Source organism: Podarcis raffonei, chromosome 2 (genome assembly GCF_027172205.1).
Source record: "Podarcis raffonei isolate rPodRaf1 chromosome 2, rPodRaf1.pri, whole genome shotgun sequence".
In the NCBI taxonomy this organism is placed as follows: domain Eukaryota; kingdom Metazoa; phylum Chordata; class Lepidosauria; order Squamata; family Lacertidae; genus Podarcis; species Podarcis raffonei.
In genome coordinates this window covers 42,998,707-43,021,085 of record NC_070603.1, presented here as the reverse complement: position 1 = coordinate 43,021,085, position 22,379 = coordinate 42,998,707, and the positions used below count along the sequence as shown (strand labels likewise).

Genomic DNA, 22,379 nt, shown 5'->3' with positions numbered 1-22,379 from the left:
TAAGACTTGATAAGGTACAAAACATAGCATACTGTTCTAAACACTTGAGTCATTTCACATTCCTAAAGAAAAACTGTACTCTGAAGCCTCCCTTCAACATTTCTATTTCTGTTGATTAAATGTCATGACTTTTGCAATTTACTCGCAATATTTATTTCCATATAGCTCCAGATGCTAGGTGTTTCAAAGGCTTAAGGTAGCAGGAGTGGTGTATGGCAGCAAGGCCTGCATCCTGTGGTGCAACAATTACTTCACTCACCCTTTTCCTTAGATGTAGCAGGAAAGCAGAAACAAAGGATCATAAAACCTTGTCCCGTCCACTACTTGATTTTCACTGTAGGAAGCACACATGTACTTGAAGAGAAACACACGATAATAAATGAAGGATGAACAAGAGCAGTAGTAGTTGTAGCACTATTGCTTCATGGGGCAGAGTGTAACCAAAATAAACCTTGGGTTGTAGTAAAAAAGCACACACGTATCCACACACACACACACAAGCAGTAGTACATTGCTGAGATTGCAGGATGATTTAGAATGAGACAACTGCCAAAGAACTGCATTGAAGGGAATATTTAATGTTTCTGTAACACTCTTCATCTTTCATATGGGCTACCATAGCCTTCATTTACAGAATAGCAATCTAAGGCAAGCAGCATAAATGATGTCCCCTAAACAACATCAGGACAAAACTCAAAAAGAGTAATGCTGAATTGCCTTTTACGAATGTGCTGGGATGCATTTATCCCTTTTTGAGGCTTCCTGCACATCCTTCATGTGGCTGCTTCTTCCAAAAACCCACATGTACAGGTAATCCTAATATTATCTCAATCCACTGGAAGAATTCATCCTTAAATAAAAGCACTGGGAAAACTATTGTGCTGACCCCCAAGTATTACTTCTGCATATTAAAAGTAAAAAGGTAGAGTAGAAGAATGCTACAGTTGCATGGAAGTTACTCCGACCGTGCAGAATTTAAAACCCAGAATTCTGCTATTGACATATCCAGACACGGCTGGCTAGGGAACAAAAACATCTTCAACTATATACAAAGTTAAAGGGGGAGGGGGGAGAAAATTAGAGGACAATTACCTCCCCCCAAAGTTGGAAGCCAATTAACACAATTTGGTTTTGAGTTATTTACTCAAAAAGGAGGGGGGGTATTTTCCTAGTATAAAGCCACCTAAAAATTGTACTGCACAAAACCTAGCTAATACAATGAAGATTTGGTTAAAAAAAGCTATTTCCAAAAACACTTTACAGATAAAGGCTTTCAAGTGCTGTAACTAGGTGAAAATGTAGTCAATGAGAAACAAAGCTGCGTGCCATGTAGTGTCACAAATACAGTTATGGTTTAAAAAGTTTTAATGCAGAGTCTCAAAACGCTTCAACCTTCTGTGCAAGTTCACTCATCAGGTGGTTCCATATCCTCTGAAGGTATGAATCCTTTTCTTTCTTCTTTTTCTTCTTCTTCATCATATTCTTGCTCCTGCTCAGCAGCAAATGATTCCTGGGATGTGTTCAAATTCTGCTCTTCCATTTGTCCTGGTGGTGGTTCTTCATCATCATTTCCTTTGTTTTCTGCAGTACCTTCTTCAACTACGTCTTCCTCAGCCAGATTGTCTCCACCTTTGGTTTCTTCTTCAACCTTGTTTTCTTCACCTTCAGCTGCTCCCTCCTCCATATTTCCACTTGTTCCTGCCTCACCTTCCTCATGTTCCTCTTTCTCTTCAGGATCATCTGTGAAGGGATTCTCCCCCTGCAAAACAAATCAGAACCACCTGACACCCAGCATTAAACATCACACACTTTAAGGAACTGAGCAGTCTACAATATATAGCTGGGTAAGCATGTTTCTGTTGTTGAGTGGGGCCATCACATAAAAGTAATTTTAAGGCCTTGACTATTGCACTAATTTATTTATTTTTGGTATGCTTTAAACTAAGAACCTGAAGAAAATCAAATACAAAAGTAACAAGAAATCAGGAAACTTTCATTCCTTTTCTTTGACTAGTAGATATAAGCAAGTCTCTGATACAAGTGAAAGATCCCTGATCATTTTTGGGGGGACTATGGCATTTCAACCAACAAGTGTCTCAATAATCTTTCTGAAAACAAGAATGTGTTCTCCATTATACAAGCAAACTCATTTCTTTTAACCTCCAGGATGTGACAAATTTAAAAAGTCATCCCACTCCAGTGGGTGGGTACATATCAAATTATAAAGAGTTTAAAAATATCTTGCAATTTACACAGCAATTACTGTTCATTTTGCAAAAGTTGTTAAAAGTCTCCATAGAGTACAGTCTAGGTGTGCCCAATGCCCAGTTCACAGACTGATTGTGGTCTCCTCCCTTCTATTTGCAGCTACTTGGGGAAATTCCACATCCCATCATTTGTGGCCCTTTCCCACATCTTTACAAGAACATATAATGCCTACTGAAACCCTTCCAAATTGCACTGGAAATGAGAGAATGCCTATATAACACTTCCTCTTCCTGGATTCAGAGATGTCTTTCAAGCCTGCTGCAGCATACTAAGCATGCTACATGGTCCATCTGCATCTGTGGACCCTTCACTAAGGTGGATATCCTGGGGCTATTGCTGCCATTCTCAATAAAGTATTTTGAGGGGGAACACAATAGGAAAGAAACCAAAATGAGAGAGAGGTGATTTTTAAAGTGTATACAGAAACTGGGTGCAAACAGAAAAAAACCACTGTAAGATGCAGAGAACTGCATACAGTTGTACCTCTTGTTACGTCAGTCTGTGGATACAAACACGGCAAACCCGGAAGTGTATACTTTCGGGTTTCGCCATGCGCAGAAGCGCTCTGCGCATCTCGTGCATGCGCAGAAGTGCTCTATTGCGGTGCTCTAGTTGCAGACTTTTCAGGGTGTGAACGGTACCCCGGAATGGATCAAGACCGTAACTAGAGGTACCACTGTAGTAAGAAAACATAGGGAAGTTAAGAAGTTGGAGGTGCAGACACGTACAGATGGGGAAATGGAAAAAGGAATGGGTTCATTGGTCTGCAGAGAGAAATTAAGACTTAGAAACTGAGAGTGCCCTTATAGTAAGGCATGGAGAAGAGAGGGTGCACTATGAAGCAGAGAGATAAAATGGAGATTAGCGGAAAATACATTAAAACTCAGTTAATATTAAAAAATAAAAAATAAAAGCTTTCCCATTGTTAACATAGCAATATTTTTTGGGGGGGGGAGTTGTATCCAACATGTGTGTGAGTGGAACAGACTTCTCCTTACACACTTCTTCCCTGAAGCCCTCCATGCACCCTCAAAATTTACATTGGAGGGCTAGGGTACCCTTTGGAGCAGATTTCAGGAATGCATGGTGGCTGCAGGTAGAAGGAAAGAAGTTATACAGTGCAAGCATCAAGTTTGCTCATGCCACTTTGGATTCTGCCCATAACCCCTCTGTGGGCCGTTCTTATGTTTATACGTTTTACCTTCAAATATCGCTCCAATTTCTTGCTGATAAGTTTATTGTTAAGAATACTTCTTGCAACTACTAATGATGATTTTTTTGACTGTTCCATCATAGCCTAGAAGACAAAATACATAAATAAATGGTCTGCACAAAATGTACCTACATTTCATTCTTTTTTATACCAAGACAGGCCTTCCAAAATACAGTAACTTTTCACACATTTTCATCAGGAACTATTTAATGTGGGAAGGAGACTCACAAACCTCCTCCTACTTTCCAAGCAAAATTGATTTTGACAGGTCAAATTTGGTGTGCAAGGCAGATCCTGAGAATGATCAGGCCTGTGGAGCCAAAAAGGTTCCCCACCCTAGACTTAGACTGTGGAAGCTGAGAAGGAAAAAAACTGCTTTCTCACCTGTCAATTCACCGGACCCTATCCACTGTTAATTCTGAACCTTAATATCCAACCAAACATCTGAGGGCAAATTTATATTTGGCAGTGTAAGTCTGTTTGTGGCATGTGTACCACACCTCTCCCAGTAAACACTGGGTAACACAAAAGAAAGAGACATGTACTGAGCTGCAGCGATCAACTGATTCCACAGCCTATGCCCACTGTGTGAAGCAAGATATACACACCTCTCTTTCATAAGTTAGTGTTTAACAAAACAGATCAAAAAGTCTACATAAAATTTTTATTAGCCAATGCACTTTTAAAGTTCTTTAGCTTAAGGGTACTGAATTTCAGCGAACAAATTATCAGTTTGCAACTCAAAGACTTCTTTAAAAATTTAATGAAGCAGGTTTTTGGTGTGTGTGTTTTTTAACAAAACCAAGCAGGAGCTACATTTGCAGTCAAAGAACTGCTTGGAAGTAATGGGATGCCATTAGTGGCTATATTACTGCCAGGAGAGTAGCTATACTATATTGATATATATATATTTAAAATAGATACTATAGTCTCTTAAGCATGCTCTTTAAAGTATATTTATGTTAAAATAAGCATTAAAGCCCCTAAATTATTCAATTGCTTTAGTCTTCATCTGCTTTTGCCATTATAAAGTTGAATGATGCAGTGATTGTTCAAGCTTCTCCAGTGTGTTTTTGTGGTGAACAGCTAATTCAACAAATCCACTTACTCTGCGGTTGTGGTTATGATCAAGGGACTTCAGATGTTTCTGGATTATTCCATACTGCATCGGAATGAAGAGGTCACAAGCAACACAGTGAGCAGCCTCCACCTTTTTTACAAAATGTTCCATACCTATGTCTGAGAAAAGTTAAAGAAGCCATAATATTACAGACTGTAGAACGCATATGGAAAACCCATGGCCATCTGCTGTGGGAACACAAACTCCTATAAGCCCCAGCCACCATGTCAATGGTGAGGGGTGATGAGCACTGTAATACAGTAACCAGTGTTAGAAACTGAGATATGAAAACTAGGAGCTAAATGGCACCTTAAACCTAGGTTATGGGTACCGCAACTGAGTGTCTAGGTGTGCTTCTTAATAACAAGAATACAAAGCTGAAAATTAATAAACTGCAGCTAAAATCTTATGTTCATTTTTCACACGGTCTAGTCCTCATTTGAAGGCTGCAAAAAACAAAGCCATACTTCCCCTGCCTGCCCCCCTAATATTCTTATGAGGGTCCCTTCTCTGGTCTTCAGAGAGTAGTTGGAAGTGGGGAGGCAGAAAAAGGTCCTCCCTTCCTTCCAGCAGTGGCAGTTTTAATCTGAAATCTTAGGTGCAAGTACTGTACCCAGAGCTCAAAAACTGCTTGCATTAATGAAATTCTCTGTTGCAAAATGCACCTGAACAATGGGAGTTGCAAACGCTGTCAGCAACGTCTGGAGGGCCATAAGATTCCTATAGGAAACCTTTGATAGCAGGAAAATATATAGGAGGGTGAAATAACAGACTTCCATTCCTCAGGGGCAGTGGGGGAAATTCTCTCTCTAAAAAGTACCTATCCTACCGTACACACAATGACTGTTTTGCACACATAAACACCCCCCTTGACTGTACCAAAGGAACAAAATGCGGGGGGGGGGGGCATTCAATATCCATCTCAGCTAATAGCAAAGTTAATTTAGGGATATCTTTCTCTCACACAGAACATTACGGAATTGCTTCCTATTCTCTATCCTATTTTTCTGAATGAAAACTGAATATTTTTACCCAAGAAAACAACAGTATGTATTGCTTTTTAGCTGAATTTTAAGACACCTACCCTGGGTAAGATCTTGGTCTTTGTAGATCTGTTGTATAACTGCATTAATATCTTCAATTGCTTTACGGCGTTCTTCTGTCTTCTTTGTTTTATTAGCAACATACTCCTGCATTGCAGAAAAGCTTATGAAGACTCAATAGTGCATAATACCATACTGGCCTGGCCCAATGCACAACATGCTAGGATTACTATACAGTACAATCAAAGCTATGCCTTCCTTTCCTTTCCCCCATCTCTCTCAAAAGCAAGAACTAAGGTAATGGTGTGGATGTGTTGTGTACTGAAAAATGCAATAGCAGCACAGATGAACTGAGAGATGCTGATGTTTTCTACTCTGATAGTCATCCAAAAGTACATTTTTTGCCCCACTTGAAATAATTAAAAACCAAATGACAAGGAGGGACTGGGGAAAATGAAGCAAAGTGCCACTTCTAGCTTTGCATGTTAATATCTAAAGGAAAATGGAATGCTCAAAGAAAAAAAAAGCCTACCTGGAGGAAGTCAGCTGTTTGCTGGGGCAGCTTGGTTCCAACAAATGCAAAGTGTTCCTTGTGGAATTTGCTCTCCAAATGGTTGGTCATCTCATCCTCATAGAAAGTGCGATACTTGCACAACGAACATACAAACTGAATCCTGTTAAGATATATCAAATAAAGAAAAATCTTTTTATCTGCACAGCAGTAATTTGAAAACTTCCAGTTTCCTTTATGTAGTCAAGCTGATATAGTTTACTATAGCAAAGAACTACAATACACTAGGTGTGCTTGAATAGGCAACACTGCTGTCTTATTCCCAATTGAACTCTTTATAGACCATGTATCCTGAAACTGTTGTTGGTGAATACGTGAGACCATCAACCCTCCAACTTCTTGTTCTAACCCTACCAGCAATCCCCAAGACTGCACAGAACTTCAGTACAGCTGTGATGTAGAGCACTGGAAGGGCATTGGCTTATTATTATTATTTAAACAGAGAATTGCTTGTTTTTAAATGTTATAAAAGCTTTGAAAAACTTTTGAAAGTACAACATGAAACATCAACCACCAACAACTTGTTGGACTTACCTTTCCACCATCCGATCACGATACCTTTTTTTTTGCCTCTCTTGAGTTTTCTTACCAGCTTGCAATTTGCGCTTGATTTGACTGATCTCTTCTTGAATGGTCATAGCTCCTACATGAATAAGATCAGTTTATTTTTAAAGAATACCTACTCATGGACCTTACTGAACTCCTGGGTAAGATTGGGCTCCAGGTTCCTAATCTACCTTCAGTGAAGAGGCCATACTATAACTTATCTGTACACCGCTTGAATAGTTTTTTTAAAAAAATAAAATAGTCTGTAAATTTTCTAAATGAATACATAAAATAATTCACAAAATGCTAGTTTCCTGGAGTTTAATCAGACTTGGAAGCATAATTGCTACTTAAAATAAAATAATTCACAAAATGCTAGTTTCCTGGAGTTTAATCAGACTTGGAAGCATAATTGCTACTTAAAATTTTAAGACAAATATAATTGTTGGGAGACACAACTGTGGGATACACAAAACCAATTGTTCAGTGATGGTTTATATGAGAAGAAAAACATTTAGTTTGCCTCACAGGTTAATTGGAAAGTACTACATATTAAATAGGAATCTGCCTGGTCATTGGATAAAGGATAAAGTGTGAGTTACAGTTTAGACGAACTCTGAGCTTGATCCCACACAGTAGAATTCTCTTCAGGTTATTCCAGGTATAAGTGTTGCTGCTTATATTATTATTTTTTATTACATTTGTATACTGCCCTATACTCATAGATCTCAGTGCTGTCCACAAAATAGAATTACAGTATCAACCACACAAAAATATAATAAAAAATGAGAACAGAAACAAACCAGCAACCCCTCCTTCTATATTGTTATGAGTTTGTGGGGTTCCTGGACCCCAGTTCTAATGCATGGGTGCCAAACACTGGATTTAGCAAAAGGTTGTAGTACAGGCCAAACCAGTTTCAAGTTCAGGAAAACACCTCAGAGAAGAGCCATCAAGGAAAACAAAAGGAAGGTAATGGACAATTAACAAGGCAAATACAGTGGACATTCAGGTTGCGAACATGATCCGTGCAGGATGCACATTTGCAACCTGTGTCTGTGCACACGCGGGTTGCAATTCAGCACACATGTGTGACTGCTGAAACCTGGAAGTAACATGTTCCGGTACTTCCGGGTTTCGGCAGTCCACAACCCAAAAAAACGCAACCTGAAGCAGCTGTAACCCAAGGTATGACTGTACTTTGTGCTGGAGGACTAATGGGTGTAAGCCATCAAGTCATAGCTAGCTTGCAGGACAAAGGCCAGGGTTGGAAGGAGAGTAGTGGTATAGGATTGCAGCTGGGAATGATGTGAGGGAAAAGGTGGCAGTCTGTTCAAGGCAGCAAACTGGAGCAGGGTGACAGAGGGCCATGGCTGATTTCTGCTGGCATCTAAGACTGGGATGAAGCGAGTACATCTTGGAGTGTAATGCTATGAACCCCTACCATAGGCTCAGGTTGTATACATATGTAAATAAACCATATATCCAAGAAACCACAGTCTTTGCTGTGCCTCATTTCCAAGGGAAACACAAACACTGGGTAAGTGCCTGGACTTCTATAATCTTGCACCACTCGGAGATTAGGATGATGTGTAACAATATTCAGCATAGCCAACTGGCAGATTTTTATTGCTTCTGGGAGCTATTATTTTTGAATAATTTCACTGTCTGGAAGTGATCTGCTGTGCATGCTGAAGGCATAGCCACATTGGTACTGGAAACTAGCTCAAAACAGTTATAGCCTACCTCCACAAATAGTCTAGGGAATTGCTAGAATTAACATCACAATGTAAAACTCTTCTACCTGAATATTTTGATCATTGTAAATTTAACTAATTGTGTTGTACTCAAGATACATGTATTATTAGGGAATACTTGCTAGGTTAGTTCTGAACCAACATGTAAAAACTGAAACTTGGAATTTATCAATGGTTTATAAAATGCTCTAATACAATAACGCGTATCTCCTGCAATATTCCACACATCTTTTAAAAAAATCTTTATTGCATTTTTAAAAATTACAAAGAAAGCATATATTAAACATTACATCCAAATATTCAAAACTAAAAAGAAAAATACAAAACAAGAAAAATATAAATATAAAAGATACAAACAAAAAAGAAAGAAAGAAATTAATCAGTACACCAAATTATTCAAAGGATACAAACAGTGATTTGGTTATTCTATACACCAAGTTCCCAGAAAGAAATTGCACAATATTCCACACATCTTGTCACAAAAAATAACACAATCACCAGAAGTACCCTAATGCATGTACATTTGAACTTACCTTTCTCAGAGTCTCCTTTTCTTTCCTCATCTTCACCTCCTTCTCCCTCTCCCTCCTAAAATGTAATTAAAGACACTGAAGCATAGAGCTGCACTTGCTTACAGGCAAGGCAACAACACATGTAGAAATAACCTTTACATCAAGTAATCAGGAGTGCTGCTAGCTACCAAGATGATTTGGGGCTTAGACAAAAAACAGTCACTGTTCATAACCACAGTACAAAATTACCATTTACTAGAAACATCAATATAGTAGGCTGTGATTGTGAGTATCCTTTAAATTCTCTGCAACAAGGAGCAATGAAAAAACCCGTAGCTGCATCAGAATTTGTTTAAGAATTTCATGTTCTAAGAAACCTCTCAAAATCCTAAGATCTGCAATTAAAATTTGAAAAATGGCTAATGGTCAGAGATGATGTAAGTTGTAGTCCACCAATATCTGGAGGGCCATTCCTGTTCTATGCCTTCTTAAGTTCTTAGCCATACACAAACATACCTAAAAGGTGGGGAATTGTGTCAGCTGGCCTAACCCCCTTTTGCTGCATCCATCCTATCACTACATCTGCCTGACACCAGTGCAAGGAATGCCATATTACAGGAGGGGGCCTTATGCATGCAGGCCAGATCTGATCTCTCACATTTGGGGAACACAATTTACACAAATCAGACCTACATATATTGAGCTATATGCACACAAAACCCAACTTTAACATGCACTAACATCAGATGGGAGCAGAGTCAGCTGGCACAATCCCAATCACCTACAATGAATAGCCAGCAATGCAATCTGTATAGGGTTCACGCTCTATTTGCACACTAACACTTTCTGTCCATCCTATATCTGAGCACAACATAATAGATTATTTGGAAGCAGATGTATTTTGTAATAGATCTATACGTTAAATCTTCAATAAATAACTGAAAAAACACCAAGTATGTCTTCTCAGTGTCAGACCTGACAAAAAGCAAAGTGAATGAGTTACCCCAGTCTACATATCATGAGAATCATTAAAGGAGAGCCAATTATCAACAATTTAAATTATTATACTACTTATTGTAGTGAGGCTGAGGAATGAGCTTGTGTTCACCTCGGGCACCAATGCCTTGAGTCAGCTTTGCTCTTTAAACATTCATTCATCACCTAGTCACACTAGCCTCTGGTTTCTGAACAACAGAAAAAAGGAACTGTACATGGTCTCTCCCTAAACAGAAAGGCAAGCATGGCAGGACGTCATTTGTAACTCTTGTTCCTATCATATATGTATAAGACACTGGGATTATAAATCTTTGTATTTGTAGCAAGACTAAATTCAGACTCACATTTTTAGAACCCTTCTCAGTAGCTTCTCCTTCAGGGCCCTCTTCTGAAAAGAACAACATATCAAGTAACTATACAGACTATAAAATGACTGTAACAGTGCAACCCTATATATGACTTCTCAGAAGCAAGTTCTACTGAGTTCAATTATATTTGCTCCCAGGTAAGTGGGTATAGGGTTGCAGGCCTGAAATATTTCACAAAAAGTTTTGTTTTAATGAACATTGATAAAAAACAGCATACATGGCATCAGACACTGATACTGATTTCTAGAATATCTGGACTCTTGCTAGATCGCTTGTGTGGGGGGCAGAGGCACCTTTATTCATCTCTGGTGGGAATGCCCACTGGTTTCTAAATTTTGGACTAACATTTATAGGGAGATTCCAATATATGTGAAAGTGTTATTGTAATGGCCCCACTGAGTTTCTCAGTTAAATCTCTAGGATGCTTCTGTAATTCATGCTCAAAAGACCTGCTAACATGGACGCTGGGGCTGCAATCAGAATCTTAATAACACAATGGTGGAAAACACCATTTGATACAAATGTATGAGGACAAACAGCAATTTCAGAGATTACCCACTATTTAAAGGTCTCTAATGGCTCAGAAGACCCTGAAAATTATATGCTATGTGGAAGGACTTAATTTCTTATATTCTTAGTACTGGTGCACAAAGTTGTCTGCCTGCACTGATGAGGGCAATCTGGTTGTCTTGATGCACCCTTTTCCTGAACAACCAAAGTATGATGTGAAGCTTACTTTTATATTATATTCCTGTAATCATTGGTTTCTTTCAGTTTAAATAAAGTTTTTAATTTTATTTTTTTTAATGTTTCAATATTGGCAAACTAAGGTGCAATGAAAAGAAGACAAGGCAGGAGGCTTCAGTGATTTGCTCTTACCATTATCAGAGTCAGAGTTGTCAGAGCCATCAGTTTTTGCTGCCTTACTGTCAGGCTCATCAGAACTGTTAGCCTGTTTTCGTTTATTTGCAGTAGGCTCATTCTTTATTCTCTTTTTCTATGAATTAAAGAAAAGACTGTTTTTACTCACGTGCACAGTCTAAAAGTTCTCTTATCACCAACCAAGAAATGTTCATTCATTCACATTTTATGTTCTCTACACTCAAGAAAACTCATTTCAACAGGTACAGACATGCACACCTAAGACCTGACCTATTTTATAAGAAACGAACAAATGAATCCCAGGTCACACTTCCTAGATATGACTAAAATCCAGTGATTAATCTTTTTGGTGTTAAGGCAGCATACTGAAGACAATGAGATTCCTAAAGAACAGTTTAAAATAAAGATGTGCCAAGCAGATGTAAGAGACAGAGAAGAAAAATGTTCCCTATAATAAAACAGTTTAAATTACAAAACAGACTCCTTTGCACTCAGTTCTAGGCAGTTCTCTTGCTGGGCAATGTCCCTAAAAATGGGGCAGAAAACAGGTGGGAGAAGATCACATAGGTACTTACTTTAAAATCTGCATCCCACATTTTCCAGTTTCTCCTCATTCGTTGTTTCATGCCGCCTCCTCCAAAGCGCATGTTGCCAGAGAAACTTCGCATTCCCTGGAACATGTTGTATTCAGGGAATAGTTTGTGGGAGAAAAGGGATGGGGGCCTATTGGGGCCATGGCCCCGTCCTCCCATTGGCACTGGCGGTTCATTCCACTGTCCGCCCATGCGCCCAGAATATGCAGAAGCCATGGGTCTGTTATTTCGCCTGTCTCTGGCCCAGTTCTGACCCCGGTGGCCAAAGTTGTCACGTGCTCTGTTGTGGTACTGGTCCCTGCGGTTCCCATAGGAGTTGTCATAGTGGCCTTCATAGGCATTGTCGGTGTCATGTTCAGCTTCACTGTAATCATAGCCGGATCTGTACAGATCACGGTCGTTTAGTGAAGGCCTTGAGTCGTAGGACTCATATGTATCATACCTGCAAGAATTGCACAGCAAGCAAGGAATCTAATCAGTAGCATATAGAGCACCATGTTAAAGTGTCTGCCAAAAATGGCAGTAAAACAGGTCACATTAAAGGAAACAACCTCTCATAATTGTTCTAGAGTCAAGGTAATAACAAAGCTCAACTGAGGTTTTAACTCAGTATGAGAATTATTCCCTTGGGCATTATAGCAGTGGGGAAGGACATAGAGGGGGCAATCAACATAAGGCTACATAGAATTCTTGTTCTGTTTAGCCTCAGTCAATCATAGAAAGAGCATAGCACTCTGATCAGATTGACAAACATATTTTCAATTTGGGGGAGTCATACAAATTCTTAATTTTTTTCCTTTTACTGGTTTCACACTCCAATCACTTCAGGTGTTCAGCTATGCAAAACAAGTGAAGTCACTGGATGCAAGGTCGGTTCCCACAAATTATTAGCAGTTTGGAAAATAAAGTGGTTTTAGTAAGAAGAAAAGAAAGCAGAAATCATCTATATACTAAAGAGATGCTTATACATGACATTTTGCCTGCAGGAAAGCTCAGTGCAGACAAAATATGTGAGTACACCTTACAATTCCATTTTCTATGCTCACTAGAATGAGTGGCTGAGACAAACAAGTTGACTTGTTTCTATAAAGGAGAGCTTTGAACCAGCACAATTTCACAAGAATGTTCCATAAGCTGCAGAAGAACACAAGTGCAAAAATCAACGGTCAAGCTTTGTATCAAGGATCTGAAAGCAAGGACATGGAAAGGAAACAATGGCTGAGGAGGAGACTTTAAAAACTAACTCTGAACAAAAAGTGTAATTCTAAAAGCTATCAGGGTAAGCTCAAATATTCCATCTGTCAACCCTATCTTGTGCCAATTTATATCATAGCACTACTCACTGTTGTAGCTGAGCCTTCTATGAAATTGTTTTCCAAAATATAAATCTATTTCAACTTCCTGCTATTTAGTCTCTAATGCTCACCTAGGCTCTCAAGTGAGAATTAACAGTGCTGGGTTAATATTCGCCTAGTATGATAGAACTGAAAATAGGGAGATGCATCACACTGGCTTCCAAATGTGCACAGGGTTGCAACTTCAGCAGAGCCTGACAACCTGAGTCAGTATCTGCAATCTTTTATACTCTTCCAGCACATGAAATCTGTAGTTTAAACACAGAAATACTATTTGGCAAAACTATCTACAACAATTACCTTTCTTAGGCAAGAGATGCTGTTTTAATGAGTGCAAATAGAGAGCATACACTACCAAAATCACATTTGATACTATGTAATCCCTTAAGGATTTCTGTAAATCTCCTGCATCTTCTATTTTTATGAAAATGTCATAAATTAAAAACTGACACAATATCAGTAAGATAAATATTAAGGAGTAGCGAAGGTATTTTAAAATAAAAAATATTAACATCCTCTATGATACTGTAAGCTACTTTTAGAACCTGGTAAACAAACAGTGACAACACATAGAAAAGCAGTACAGAATGCTATACATAATTTACCCATTACAGTTTAAGTACTATGCTTTGATTCCACTAAGCTGCATGAATGTACACAAAACGGGTTATAATACAGTGACCCCTTGACACCTTTCCCAGAGGGAACGACACATACAATTTATTTAGACATAGTTCATTCACCTGACCTCTAGAAATGCATCCATGAAACAGGACTGTCAACCAATAAAACCCTAAGTATAGCCATTCTAGTGAAGTGCACTAACTGTCTGGGAATCAATGTCTCTAAAACTGTTAAAATCTCAGGTATAAATGTGAAGCAAATACTTCTGACATCTTTTTATACCGTATATCCTGCTTAACAGCAATAAGCACTAGTCACTTCAACAATCCAAAGTTAACTTCCTTATGTATGAACAATAACTTAAGCAATTTATTAATGACTTCTAGGGATGAGAAATGTACTGAGAAAAGATTCTAAAGAATTCTCTATTTACTTATTTTCTGTTTCAGTTGGCTGGAGCAAAATCTTAAGTTATGGTAACCAACTAAACACATATCCCATTAACATTGATGGTACCTTACATACACTCTGTGAAAATAGTGACCTATCCAAAACTATATGAGATTTCTAAAACCTGCTATTCTTTCAGAATATTTCATTACAATTAATTTATCAACTGTTACAGTATTAACAAACTTTCCTCACTAAAAGATGTTTACAGTGGTACCTTGGGTTAAGAACTTAATTCGTTCTGGAGGTCCGTTCTTAACCTGAAACCGTTCTTAACCTGAGGTACCACTGTAGCTAATGGGGCCTCCTGCTGCCGCTGTGGTGCGATTTACATTCTCATCCTGAAGCAAAGTTCTTAACCTGAGGTACTATTTCTGGGTTAGCGGAGTCTGTAACCTGAAGCGTCTGTAACCTGAGGTACCACTGTACAAGCACCTTATTTTCAAAGCTAAGGCAGAGGAAGTACAACTTGGCTAATTCTGTCTCCTCCCCACCCCCCAGCTCTATAAGCAACAGCAAAGATATGAAGCAAAGAGCAATACTATCAGTCGGAGAACAAAGGGAACAGCTCTTAGGCAACAGCACATTAGATCAACATGTCTTTCAGAAACTGCCCTGATCTATAACTATTACTGAACCTTTTCACCTTTGTCTCTACACTCACCTGTCTCCACCTGAGCCATAATGTCCTCCTTGCATCGTGTCAGTTTCTAGATGAGACACCATATCTAAGCGCTTGTTAAATTTTGTTATTACATCAGCACTGGTGCCAGTGGATGCGTTATAGTTCATGTCTGTATCTGAATTAGGCATTTCCCAAGAGTTTGAAGTGGCCATACCGTACCCATAATTGCCAGAGTTATCCTGACTGTATCCATATCCATAATTATAGTCCTCGTAACCTGAAATGAGAAGCAGTCACTGAATTTTTTGGTAAGCATAGATTGACTGCCATACATAAGCATCTAATGCAAGATTATCACTGTCAAGAATGCTCCTCTTCAGGATATAGCTGTGTCTAAAATGTCTGGACAAACATTTTCTGTAGCTCCTACCAAATATTAATCTTCTTACCTATGGAAAAAGTACATAGCAAATTTCCTGCTAAAGTCAACCTTCATTTTTATCTCATCTGCAAAAGGGCTCAGCTGCTACAGCATTAGTATTACCTCCAACTATAGCACCATTAACAATACCGGCAGCTGTATCCTGATTGCTAGAGGGGACCAAGGTGGCAGCCTCCATGAACAGCACATCTTAACTTGGATAATGATCCACCTCTCTTTAGGACGGGGGGGGGGGGGAGTTTTCAGGAGAGACACTCAGCACCTACCCCAGCATCTACAATTATTCATTTACATAAGAAATCTGCTGAATTTGTGGATAGCCAATAAAATATTCTCAAATCACTTAAAAAATTCTAGCAAGTGGCACAACAGTGTCAATAAGAAGAGAACCTAATTGCAAGACACCATATTTCATCTTCACACAATACTGTAAGGACACAAATTAAGAACTAAAACTGATTAAGGGTGGAAATGAAAATTCATCACATCCAGTAAAATAAAGTTATTCAAGCTAATAGTACTGACCACTTATAATTTATTTCATTTATGAATTGCTTCCCATCAGGCATCCCAAAGCCATTTACAATAATAATTGGACTGCAGAATACAATGCAGAACTGGATCCCCAGAATGCCTTCCATGATTTATATACTCCATTGTTACTGTCTCCATACCCACACTTCATAATTTGAAACTAACACTGCATCCTATACATGTTTACTGGAAATCGTCCCGTTTTGTTCCAAGGGGTTGAATTCCTGCTGTTTATACAATTCTAGCTTAACAGTGGGATCCTATATATGGTTATTCGGAAGTAATCTCATTTAATTTAGTGGGGCATACTCCCCCCAAACTTTATATAGTATTGCAGCTGAACTTCCCTTGAAAGTTCATGATGCTTTGTTATTCTTTGAACATTTGGAAAAGAGCTAGCAAGCAAGTGGAATTCGGCTATAATGCTATGCACATTTCTTGTGATAAATCTCAATGAAGTAATTGGGCTATTTCTGAGTTAACATGAATATGATTATTAGCACGTGGGAGGTGGAAGGAGATAAATTAATGCTCAAATTAAACATACAGATGATCAAATATCAGCCATAAGTAAGAATCTGCAGTAGTCTCACTGACAGGGCCATCAAGTGTAACATAAACTCTGACTTAACAATATTGATGGATAAAAGGAGCATGAGTGCCAGAAGATATTAAAAGGAGGAAATACACCAAAACTGTGAAAACCGTTACATTTCTACATTAGTTCTGAATTTACTTTTTGATTTAACTGTTATGCATATGGGCAGTCAATTAAGATTTTATGGTACTTGCCTCTATTTGTGCCAGAGTTCCAGTTTCCATAACCTAGAAAGAAGATACCCCCAGAGGTAAAAAATCATGTTAGTTATAAGGTTATTATCAATCTATCCAAAGTACTATTCAAAATACTAAGCAGACCTGGCATGAATATTCATTGAATGACAGTTAAATCACAAGAAAAAAGTTTAACAAAAATTGACCTAACTTCATTTCATTTGACAGCTTTTAATTGACTTTTTTTGATCTGTGGACAGATAGAATGTGCTATCTGCACTGCAGTCTACAATATTATTTTGTAGAACCCTTTCATCTGGTGTGTACTCTTGAACAACTATGGCAAGCACAGACTTGAACAACTATGGCAAGCACTGCCACTCAAAGGAAATCCCAGGCTATGTTTATAGACAGCATGGGGGGGTAGGAAAAGGTGGTATGGTATGTTGAGATAGCAGAATCCTAAGAATCTAGCACTTCTGAAGGTTCAAGAAGCATCCAAACAAAGTTTGTATACCTTAGCAATACACAGCAAAAACATTACAAAGCTATTGAGACCTATCAGCCTACAACATCTTGTGAATGTATCCCACTAGTAACCTATGGCATCTCATTTTTCAATTTATAGTTTATTAAATTAAAAAACTATCAATTAATAAAAGGTTGTTTAAGCCATTTCAAATGCACATTTTTCATCCCTCAGCCTCCTGTCAACATTGCCCTCAGTATTCCAACTTTATCTAAAAGTTTCTCTTTCATTTCTGTCATGAATCTCTTTACACATTCTACAGCATACATATACTCATGTGCATGAAAATTCTCAAACTGGCACAACACTAGGATAATTGTTTTTAATTACTTTATTGTAGTCTGATAAAAGTAAGGCTCAGACAGAATTACTTAGCATTCATAAGGACATTGCTGGAAATATATATCAATATCCCCTTCAGATCTTCTTCACCTGCCCGAATGGTGGGGACTACTACACAGACAAAAATAGGCTCAATGATAATGTCATGAATCAATCCTGTTTAAATCAATAGCATAAGGATTACAAGTTCAACTGCATCCAGTGAAATCTCCATTTCAAAGCACTCTGACCAGAAGTAAATAAGAAAAAGATTATTGCTAATTTACATTAGCTTGGAATATTAGGGAGTGAGTAATCATTTGTAGGCCAGTATATATGTAACGTAAAACTATAGTTTAGAGATCACGAATAGGCCACAGGATCACATGCTCGTTGTCTCTCCCATCTCACACATCATCCCTTCCCTACCCTCATTTATTTTGTGTAACTGTTACTAAGGGAGTGCCTAAGCATTATTTCGTTGGAACATCCATTAGCAGAATCACTAACAATCACATAACAGTGAACCATTGTAAAAGGAGATAATAGGGAATTCCCACAGAAGGTGTGAAGGAGCACATAAACAGACACCCTCTTCTCCATAAACCAAGACTATAAATGACAATGCACTGACCTTGAAGCAGCAATAACTACTATTTAGGTACTAATTCAGAACTCTACTGAAGGCCTTTTAACTCCAACACTACCCTTCTAAAAGGAATCAAAGTCCACAAGGAGCAAAGAGCTACAACGGCTAGCTGTAAAGCATGTATCACTGCTACAATCTCCTATAAAGAGGTTCAACTAGTACCAGAACAGTCGTCCTCTGAAACCTAGCACACAGTCCTTTTACTAAAGATGAAAAACACACCAATTCTGAACAACTAGATTTGTATAATTAATCAAAAATATATTTACTGAAAGATGAATTAGACCTTAAGGGACCTGCGCTTCTCCAGAAGACACAGCAATATTGTGAGGCACAAGAACCTTTTTAGCCATTTAGCGGACACAGAATACAACTCCTATAGTACAGAATCAGTACAAGTAACTTGTATACATACTTGATGGATGGATGGATGTGATTGTGGCTCAGCATTTTTGCCCACAATCTTAAGGGGATGACTGCTTTTACTCAGGAGCACAGTGAGAAGCACACTACATATGCTTTCACCCGTTTGTATTCCTGGTGTTGAATTCCTGGTGCAAAGTAAGCCCGGCACCTTGCTCACTAATAAAATTTTCCATTTAACTATCATAACCCATTTGAAATCAAAACAGGAGTGATTAACTCCTCAGATAATCATCAAATTAGGCATATCATTAAAATCTAAAGTATCTTTATTTCAGAACAAAGATAATGTGTCAAAACTTCACAGAAATATAGTATTACAGTATTTCCAGTACTGCTACTTCACTAGCACAGTAGACTTCTGCTTGCACACCAGAACTTTCCCCTCCTCTCCCCTGCAATCCCCCCACCCTCAGAATCTCCTCCAGAGGATGCTCCAGAGTAGATTTTGAAGATGTGGAGGGAGAGGAAGTCCCATTGTGCAAATAGAACTCCAGACATGCAGCTGGACAGAACCCATGCTTCTCACATTCCAGTATCAAGTCCCTACTCAAACATTTGAAGCCAAAAATATGACTAATTGAGGTTAGTTAGAAAAATATTGATCAGGGAAATGTTGGTCTCCCAGAGGCTGGAAGGAGAAAGGAAAGATCTCAGGTGAGAACTGGGAGAAGCTACTATCTTATGTGGGTAGTAAGGGTTAAGGAACTACCTTTAAGAGAGAAGTCCATACTCTATTTTTACCTTTACCTTTGATAAAAATATTAACGACTGAGAAAAATATTGACCATGGTACATGCTGAGGGAATGAATACCACCTGCATGGCTGTCACATATGGGACTTAGCAAGTGATCTATGGAAGAATTTATATCACTTCTAAGTGCCCCAAAGCTGTCCAAAGCAGCCAGCAAACTGTTTGGGTTTGCTTTATTAAGTTTTCAGACAAAAATGAGGGTTTTTTTAAAGTTTTCTGACAAAAATCAGTCAGGTTTGTCTTAAGTATGCACTAACACGCACTGGGGCACAGGTGCCAGACTATTTTAATTGCATATAATTCCATCTTTAGCTGGGCAACCATACTGATAATGAAGAGCCTACCTCTTATTTTATGAAATAGATTTGGTTCCACACTTACATAACCTAAGGGCTAGAAAGGCAAATGTTGACACCGCAAGTTCAGATAACCGTATAACATCGCGCATGCATAAACCTAAACGAACAGCGGGCAGCTAGGATTCAAGTGGACATGCCACGTTCGCCTTTTTATTTTATTTAGAAAGCGACTCCTCTTTGGCAAATAGCCTTTCTAAATCCCAAAGAGTGTTAGTTGGTGGTTCAGCAAGGGGGAAACAATGGCAGTTATTCCAAGGGAAGCCATAACCGATCGGACACGGGGGAAGGTTCCCCCCTTTTTTTTCCTTCCTGCGCCACCTTCCCACACCCACTCCTATTATAACCGCTCGCAGATACCAAGCAGTGGGGTGCGCGTGTGCAAAGACGGCAGAGACGCAAAGATCCATCCCTCCTTCCTTCCCTCCCACCCCGATTCTGAGGCGGCGGGCGCAGGGGAGCAATGCTGACATTCACCTTTCCCCGAATCCCCTCCGCACATTCGCACAACGAGGGGCGGGCGGCTGAGGAGGGCGGCGCACCCTGCGCGCACAGCCTGAAACCGTCCAAGAACCTCCCCGCCCCCCACGCGCCATTTCTTTATTTGGCGGGAGCAACGGGAAAACGACGCCTGGCAAACACCTCAGCAACCCACCCCCGCGGGGAACGGGGGTCACCACAGCGTTGCCAGGAGAGAAGGGAAAGGCAGCGCTGCTGACCCCACCCCCGAGATGTTGACATAGGGCCGGGCCCTGCGCTCCCTTTGGCCCACTCGCGGTGGGTGGGAGGAACCCGGCCCCCCACCCTCACGCCCGACAGGCGGCCGCCCTCTCTCCCTCCGCTCACCCGGCCCCCGACGCTCACCTGAATAGCTCATGATGGCGGTGGCGGCTCCACTACAAAACCACACTCCTCACACCCGTTACCTCCTGCGCCAGACGGCAACGGCAGCTCGCTAGCCCCGCCTCCCGACACTGTTGGCCGCGCTCGCTCACCTAGCCGGTCAGCCATTGGCGGTTACGGCGGGTAGTCCCGCCCCCCTCGCACGCTATTGGGAGCAGAGGCCTGGAGCCCTCGTATTTCATTAGAGACGGGAGGCATCGATCAGAACCACTTCGGTTAACCTATAAGGCAATTGCGGATGCCAATCATGTTCCGTCAGCGAATAACAGCACCGGCTAGAGATTTCCAAGAGGTCATTGGGTCTAAGCGGTTATCACTCATGAGGAGCGGCGCAACGGCGGGCACTAATTTGTACTCATTGTCCCCAAGTATGCAGCCCGTCCGCTTTCTCTTGTTGCGCACCTTTCAGGAGGCGGGACCAACCAGCTGCTCTTATTGGCCAGAAAGAGAGAAGCTTAGTTCGTCTCTTTCTCGCGGGGGACGGGGGTGGACTGAGGGCGGGGGAATAATCAACGAGATAAACTGGAAGGAATTCAACTTCTTCCGAATATGACGGGCTACGGAAGCTCAGGAGGCACAACGACTACCATTTTACAGCGCCTTGTTATGGATAAGTCTCCCCCTCCCCACGGCTTCAAGCTGCGGCATCGGAATTTAAATACCGAGGGGGCAGGACAGCTCGAGTGTCAGTTGCCTGAACCGCTATGGCGTCGTGTCCCTTATGAGGACAGAGCAAAGAGGGGCACAACACCATGGTGTAGCCTGCTTCCCCAAATGTAAAGTTTGATGTAGCAATTGTGCTCCTCTCAGTGAAAAACATCAGTGTGCGATCGAGCACATAAACGGTTTCTTCTAAATAGAAAGAAAGATCAGGTCAGATTTCCCTCTCACCCCCACCCAAAATAATGCCAGCCCGCCAATGCAACTGGTGGAGCCAGTGCAACCACCTGCATCGTATCAAACTGGACCTAACTGACATACACTAACAGGGGATGTGAAGGCAGGGCTAAAGTTGCTGAACAGGTGGTAAAAAACAGAGCTATGCAAACCAATGCCCAAAGCTATGCAAACCAGCGTGGAAGCTGGTGCTTCTTCACTGATGAGGTTCAGAATAACAAACACCTTGAATATAGACAATGCATGGCCAGTTTCTTCCATGAAGGATGGTATCAGAAGTTAGGTAAAAGTCCTCTTGCCACCATCCCATTACACTTTTAAGTTATGGTTCCTGCAATGCAGTATTCTTTTCTAGAAGAGAAAGCATTTGAAGAGAGATTCTAGTTTGAACAGGATTCAAATGGAAAGCGAGTTGCCTGAAGCGGTGAGCGGCAAGCTGTAATATCAGTTGTTTCTCACCTCAGCCATGAATTCACTCCTTGGCTCTTGCTTCACCTCAGAGCTACAGTTGTAATATATGAATATCAGCCTATCTTGCAAGATTACCACATTACTGAAACCAAGTGTTTTGAACACTTATCACCTTTGATAATGTATAGCTATATATATTACACCATGTCTGATTATTCTGAATTAGAACCAACACCTCGTCAATCAGTACTGTACTTTATCTTGAACATAAGCCCTTGGCAAAGTGTCTGCCTTTTAATTTTCAGAGAAATATGAAGAACAGAGAGATGGTCTCCTCTAACTCTATGCTTCTAACCCATAAATATTTGATAATTAAAAGTAATATTTGCATAACAGCTGGATTTCCAATTGCTAATAAACATCTAAATGGAATACTTTTCAATCAGCTATGGACTTAGCTAC

The 22,379-nt window shown here is 40.0% G+C and overlaps 1 protein-coding gene across 3 annotated transcripts; it reads right to left on the bottom strand.

Annotated features, from left to right (window-relative positions):
- Positions 1-558: 558 nt before the first annotated feature.
- Positions 559-20,693, bottom strand: AKAP8L (A-kinase anchoring protein 8 like). 3 transcript variants are annotated; one of them, XM_053376243.1, is made up of 13 exons: positions 20,571-20,693; positions 16,692-16,724; positions 14,963-15,200; positions 11,852-12,311; positions 11,274-11,391; positions 10,371-10,414; positions 9,052-9,106; positions 6,750-6,858; positions 6,177-6,318; positions 5,686-5,791; positions 4,590-4,720; positions 3,470-3,565; positions 559-1,759 (listed from the first exon to the last, which is right to left on the bottom strand). In XM_053376243.1, exons 1-13 carry the CDS (start codon positions 20,581-20,583, stop codon positions 1,406-1,408), a joined length of 1,899 nt encoding a protein of 632 aa, XP_053232218.1. In that variant the 5' UTR covers positions 20,584-20,693; the 3' UTR covers positions 559-1,405. The 3 variants fall into 3 exon arrangements, with proteins under 3 accessions (XP_053232218.1, XP_053232219.1, XP_053232220.1); XM_053376244.1 differs by having other exon boundaries at positions 10,371-10,411; XM_053376245.1 differs by having other exon boundaries at positions 15,143-15,200.
- Between the last annotated feature and the right edge of the window lie 1,686 nt (positions 20,694-22,379).